Genomic DNA, 6,291 nt, shown 5'->3' on the forward strand with positions numbered 1-6,291 from the left:
ATACTCGCTGGCTCAGCTGTGAGAAAGTTCCTGACCAATCACGCACAGTCTAGGCACAAGCTTTGTTGTCTCTCAGGGAACCAGCTGGAACCTTCCGGAGACTTCCTGGATGCATCAGCCAATCAGCACTGACCTGAGAGGACGTCATCCTTAGATGAGTCAGGAAGCTACAAGAATATTCAGGGACTCCTTCGGCTTTCACCAATTAGAGTTGGGTTAGGTGACCTCAGAATGCCGGGTGGTATCACGAAGGTTCCAGAATGCCGGGTGGTATCACAAAGGTTCCAGAATGCCGGGTGGTATGACGAAGGTTCCAGAATGCCGGGTGGTATCACGAAGGTTCCAGAATGCCGGGTGGTATCAGGAAGGTTCCAGAATGCCGGGTGGTATCACGAAGGTTCCAGAATGCCGGGTGGTATCACGAAGGTTCCAGAATGCCGGGTGGTATCACAAAGGTTCCAGAATGCCGGATGGTATCACGAAGGTTACAGAATGCCGGATGGTATCACGAAGGTTCCAGAATGCCGGGTGGTATCACAAAGGTTCCAGAATGCCAGGTGGTATCACAAAGGTTCCAGAATGCCGGGTGGTATCACGAAGGTTCCAGAATGCCGGGTGGTATCACGAAGGTTCCAGAATGCCGGGTGGTATCACGAAGGTTCCAGAATGCCGGGTGGTATCACGAAGGTTCCAGAATGCCGGGTGGTATCACGAAGGTTCCAGAATGCCGGGTGGTATCACGAAGGTTCCAGAATGCCGGGTGGTATCACGAAGGTTCCAGAATGCCGGGTGGTATCACGAAGGTTCCAGAATGCTGGGTGGTATCACGATGGGTTCCAGAATGCCGGGTGGTATCAGGAAGGTTCCAGAATGCCGGGTGGTATCACGAAGGTTCCAGAATGCCGGGTGGTATCAGGAAGGTTCCAGAATGCCGGGTGGTATCACGAAGGTTCCAGAATGCCGGGTGGTATCACGAAGGTTCCAGAATGCCGGGTGGTATCACGAAGGTTCCAGAATGCCGGGTGGTATCACGAAGGTTCCAAAATGCTGGGTGGTATCAGGAAGGTTCCAGAATGCCGGGTGGTATCACGAAGGTTCCAGAATGCCGGTGTAACATGGAAGAGCACAGCTGTGTCCTTCTTTCTATATAACTGTGCAAATAAATAAATGATCATGTACAGAGCTCAGCATGGAAGAACACTGTGTCCCCCAGCAGTGTGCATGTGTATGTATGGATGGAATGGATTACATATCAATGTTATTGATGCAAAGTAACGCATGCCCCCCTCCCCCCCCATATCTGTATATTTAACCCTTTCCTATGCTGTACTTTCCTGGTGTATAAGGGGATTTAACCATTTCAGGACTGGAAGCTCACTGGTGACTAGATATGCTAAGCCCAATCACTGGGATCACTACAAGAGGGAAATTATTAACCCTTTAATGACTAGAAACAGCTCCCTGGTGCCTGCTTGTGTGAATTCTTCCTTCCTGGAGAATACGGAGTCCCAATATTAACCCTTCCACTACTAAGGCGTCTCTTCCACCTTCCTAAGCACACAGTGCTGCCTGCAAACAACATGTTCGGATCCTCCTGCACCCCAAAGGGCAATCATAGCACCTAGTAGATGCTGAATTTCATATTCAGGATTAGTGCTTTAAAAGGGACTGCTGCCCTGATAAATTATGTGTCACCATTTAGACATCCCTGGATACCACAGTGCTACCTACAACCCCCCAACCCCATCATGTCATTACAGTTTAGCCAGACCTCCCCCATCCAGAAGAATCCTTTCCCATATTAGAACCCCAATGCAAATTGAAGACTAAAAAAACATCCGTATTAAAGGCCAAAAATGCATGTAAAACTGATGGACATTATAGACATTACTGCTGGGAGCCTGCACTTAGTTTGGGAGAGCAGGAGACACTTCTAAAATGCTATACTGCGTTGTCTTGTAGAAAGGCTCTTACCGGGGCTTATAGATATCTGTATACATAAATAGGTAAATCCTATCCAGCCAACACAGACCCACAGGGAATGAAAGGGTTAATCACGCACAACCTTTAGGGAGCTGTTAGTCATGAAAGGGTTAATAAAATCCAAGCCACCTGGAGGATATCAGTCATGAAGGGGTTAATGGTATTCAGCCTCTCCAGGGAGTAGCCAGTCATGGAAGGGTTAATCCTATCCAGCCGCTGGGGAGACATTTGCCATAAATTGGTGGACCCGTGTTCAGCCACTAAGGAGATGCAGGTCATAAAGGGTTAATCATATGCAGCCAATGGAGAGCTGTTAGTCGTGAGTGTATTAATCCTGTCTAGCCACTAGATAACCACCAGGCATGAAAAGGTTAACTGTATTATGCTTTATGGAGCTGCTGGACATGTAAGTGTTAATGTTATCTGGCCACCAGGGAGCGATTAGCCAAGAAATGGTTAATTGTATTCGGCCACCAGGCAGCGGTTATAAATGGAAAGGGTTAATCCCAACCACCCGGGAGCTGCAAGTCATGAAAGGGTTAACTCTGTCCAGACAGCAGAGATCTGCCCCAAACCTTCCTGTACCTTCCGGAATCATCTAAAGTCCATGACGTCGTCTCAGGTCAGTGCTGATTGGCTGATGCTTTCAGGAAGTCTCTGGAAAGTTCAAGCTGCTTCCTGAGGACTGTGCGTGATTGGTCAGGAAGTTTCTCCCAGCTGAGCCAGCGAGTATAAATAGAGCTGAGCCGCACAGAGAGAGGCAGATAGTAAAACTCCCAGAGAGAAGACAGAGCTCAGCTCATAGAGCAGAACACACCGCGTTCCTGATACAGCACAGAGAAGACGTATCTTCTACACAGCAAAGGAGAACCCGCTTCATCTACTGACCCCAGAGAAGACATTCTATAGAGATCTACCCATCCACCAGCATGATGTCTCCTAAAGACATTGCAATTGGCATTGATCTGGGCACAACCTATTCCTGCGTTGGCGTCTTCCAGCATGGCAAGGTGGAGATCATCGCCAATGACCAGGGTAACCGCACCACCCCGAGCTATGTGGCCTTCACCGACACAGAGAGACTGATCGGAGATGCAGCCAAGAACCAGGTGGCCATGAACCCGCAGAACACGGTCTTTGATGCCAAGAGACTGATTGGCAGGAAGTTTGATGACCCCGTGGTGCAGTCTGATATGAAGCACTGGCCATTCCAGGTGGTGAGTGACTGTGGGAAGCCCAAGATGATGGTGGAATATAAAGGAGAAGAGAAGACCTTCACACCTGAGGAAATTTCCTCCATGGTCTTGTTGAAGATGAAAGAAACAGCTGAGGCGTACCTGGGTCACCCTGTGAGAAACGCTGTGATCACTGTGCCAGCCTATTTCAACGACTCTCAGCGCCAAGCCACTAAAGATGCCGGGGTCATCGCTGGTTTAAATGTTCTGAGAATCATTAATGAGCCCACAGCTGCTGCCATCGCTTATGGCTTGGATAAAGGAAGCCGAGGTGAACACAACGTCCTGATCTTTGACCTGGGAGGTGGCACATTTGACGTCTCCATCCTCACTATTGATGACGGGGTCTTTGAGGTGAAGGCTACAGCAGGCGACACCCATCTGGGTGGAGAAGACTTTGACAACCGAATGGTGAACCACTTTGTGGAAGAATTCAAGCGCAAGCACAAGAAGGACATGAGCCAGAATAAGAGAGCTCTGAGGAGGCTCAGAACAGCTTGTGAGAGAGCCAAGCGCACCCTGTCCTCCAGCACCCAGGCCAGCATTGAGATTGACTCTCTGTATGAGGGCATTGACTTCTACACTTCCATCACCAGGGCTCGCTTTGAGGAACTCTGTTCAGACCTCTTCAGGGGAACCCTTGACCCCGTTGAGAAGGCCCTGAGAGATTCCAAGCTGGACAAGTCTCAGATTCATGACATTGTTCTAGTCGGAGGCTCTACACGTATTCCCAAGGTGCAGAAACTCCTTCAAGACTTCTTCAATGGGAAGGAGCTAAACAAGAGCATCAACCCTAATGAAGCTGTCGCCTATGGAGCTGCTGTACAAGCTGCCATCCTGACGGGTGACAAGTCTGAGAAGGTCCAGGATCTGCTCCTGCTGGATGTGGCCCCGCTCTCTCTTGGTCTAGAAACAGCCGGAGGAGTGATGACTGTACTCATCAAACGCAACACCACCATCCCCACCAAGCAGACACAGATCTTCAGCACCTACTCTGACAACCAGCCAGGTGTCCTCATCCAGGTCCTCGAGGGTGAGAGAGCAATGACAAAGGACAACAACCTCCTGGGCAAGTTTGAACTGACTGGCATTCCTCCAGCTCCACGTGGAGTGCCACAAATTGAAGTCACCTTTGACATTGATGCCAACGGAATCCTCAATGTGTCTGCTGTGGACAAAAGCTCAGGAAAGCAGAACAAAATCACCATCACCAATGACAAGGGCAGACTGAGCAAAGAGGAAATAGAGAAGATGGTGCAGGAGGCAGAAAGGTACAAGGGAGACAATGATGTCCAGAGGGAGAGGGTTGCTGCTAAGAACTCTCTGGAGTCCTATGTCTTCAATCTGAAGAGCACAGTGGAGGATGAGAATATCAAGGAGAAAATGAGTGCATCAGATAAGAAGGCCATTGTGGAGAAGTGTAATGAGGTCCTGTCATGGCTGGACAAGAACCAGCTGGCTGAGAAAGAGGAGTACATCCACCAGCAGAAGGAGCTGGAGAGGGCATGTAACCCTATCATCTCCAGATTGTACCAAGGGGCAGCAGGTGGTGGGATGCCAGGAGCCAGCTGCAGTACTCAGGCCAGACAGGGCTGCAACCCCGGACCTACCATTGAGGAGGTGGATTAAGGACTGCATGGTGCTTACTCCAGAAGGACTTGTATGTGAATTTTGGGAATGGTCATCATTGCAGAGTTAGATTATGGACAGTATAACATTGGAAATATAAGGACTTGCGTGTGATTATACTGGACTGAGCAGCACTGAAGAAAAGGACTGAGTACAGTATAACGAGGGAGAGTGTTTTTTGCAGGTCATCAAACATGTCAAGCAAACTACATTTTACAATTTTAGGAAAACTTTTCTTTTTCTACGTTGATGTCTGTTATACATATGGTAATTGATATTTTTCCTAATAAATATATTTTTTTTTAATTTATTTGTGTTTCGTTTTATTGTTAAATTTAAATATATTTGCAATGTCTTCAGTATAATTTTGGTTATTATCTTTATAGGAAATAAAAAAAACAAAAAACGTCTTAATTTTTTTTAATTCGGCATGGAAATTGCATTAGAATCCTAATAGTATGGGGCGTTATAAGATCGGTAAACTGAGTTAAGAACATATTTTGTACTATTAGGCTGTGCAAGGAGTAGGTCATTCTGTGCAGATAGCTTGCGGCATCCAGGGGCGGATCCACCAGAGTCTAATCTCGGGAGGGGCACTGCCAAAATTTCTGCAGGCAATTTGTAGGGGCAATGGCTGGTGTTGGCGCTTCAATCATCACGGCACCGTGGTTAATATGGTGTCAGGATGATTGAAGCACATCATTTCAATTATTACTGTGTGGGAGCAGCCAGGTGGAGGGGGGGCAAGGGGGGGTTGCAGCCAGGTGGAGGGAAGGAAAGGGTGGTTGCAGCCAGGTGGAGGTGAGGAAAAGGTGGTTGCAGCCAGGTGGAGGTGAGGACATGGTGGTTGCAGCCAGGTGGAGGTGAGGACAGGGGGGGTTGCAGCCAGGGGGAAGGGGAGGGCGGGGGGGTTGCAGCCAGGTGGTGGGGAGGACGGGGGGGGGTTTGCAGCCAGGTGGTGGGGAGGACAGGGGGGTTGCAGCCAGGTGGAAGGGAGGACAGGGGTGTTGCAGCCAGGTGAAGGGGGGGGCAGGGGGGTTGCAGCCAGGTGAAGGAGAGGACAGGGGGGTTGCAGCCAGGTGAAGGTGAGGACAGGGGGGTTGCAGCCAGGTGAAGGGGAAGACAAGGGAGTTGCAGCCAGGTGAAGGGGAGGACAGGGGGGTTGCAGCCAGGTGAAGGGGAGGACAGGGGGGTTGCAGCCAGGAGGAAGGGAGGGCGGGGGGGTTGCAGCCAGGTGGTGGGGAGGACGGGGGGGTTGCAGCCAGGTGGTGGGGAGGACAGGGGGGTTGCAGCCAGGTGGAAGGGAGGACAGGGGTGTTGCAGCCAGGTGAAGGGGGGGGGGGCAGAGGGTTGCAGCCAGGTGAAGGGGAGGACAGTGGGTTGCAGCCAGGTGAAGGTGAGGACAGGGGGGTTGCAGCCAGGTGAAGGGGAGGACAAGGGAGTT

At 50.2% G+C, this 6,291-nt stretch overlaps 1 protein-coding gene across 1 annotated transcript; it reads left to right on the forward strand.

Annotated features, from left to right (window-relative positions):
- The first annotated feature begins 2,689 nt into the window (after positions 1–2,689).
- Positions 2,690–5,095, forward strand: LOC120922623 (heat shock 70 kDa protein-like). The gene has a single exon (XM_040334709.1). The coding sequence runs from the start codon at positions 2,913–2,915 to the stop codon at positions 4,845–4,847; it is 1,935 nt and encodes a 644-aa protein (XP_040190643.1). The 5' UTR covers positions 2,690–2,912; the 3' UTR covers positions 4,848–5,095.
- The last annotated feature ends 1,196 nt before the right edge of the window (positions 5,096–6,291 follow it).

Source organism: Rana temporaria, unplaced genomic scaffold (genome assembly GCF_905171775.1).
Source record: "Rana temporaria unplaced genomic scaffold, aRanTem1.1, whole genome shotgun sequence".
In the NCBI taxonomy this organism is placed as follows: domain Eukaryota; kingdom Metazoa; phylum Chordata; class Amphibia; order Anura; family Ranidae; genus Rana; species Rana temporaria.

Coding starts and splice junctions, on each gene's coding strand:
- LOC120922623 (XM_040334709.1), top strand. CDS start 2,913: ATGATGTCTCCTAAAGACATTGCAATTGGCATTGATCTGGGCACAACC.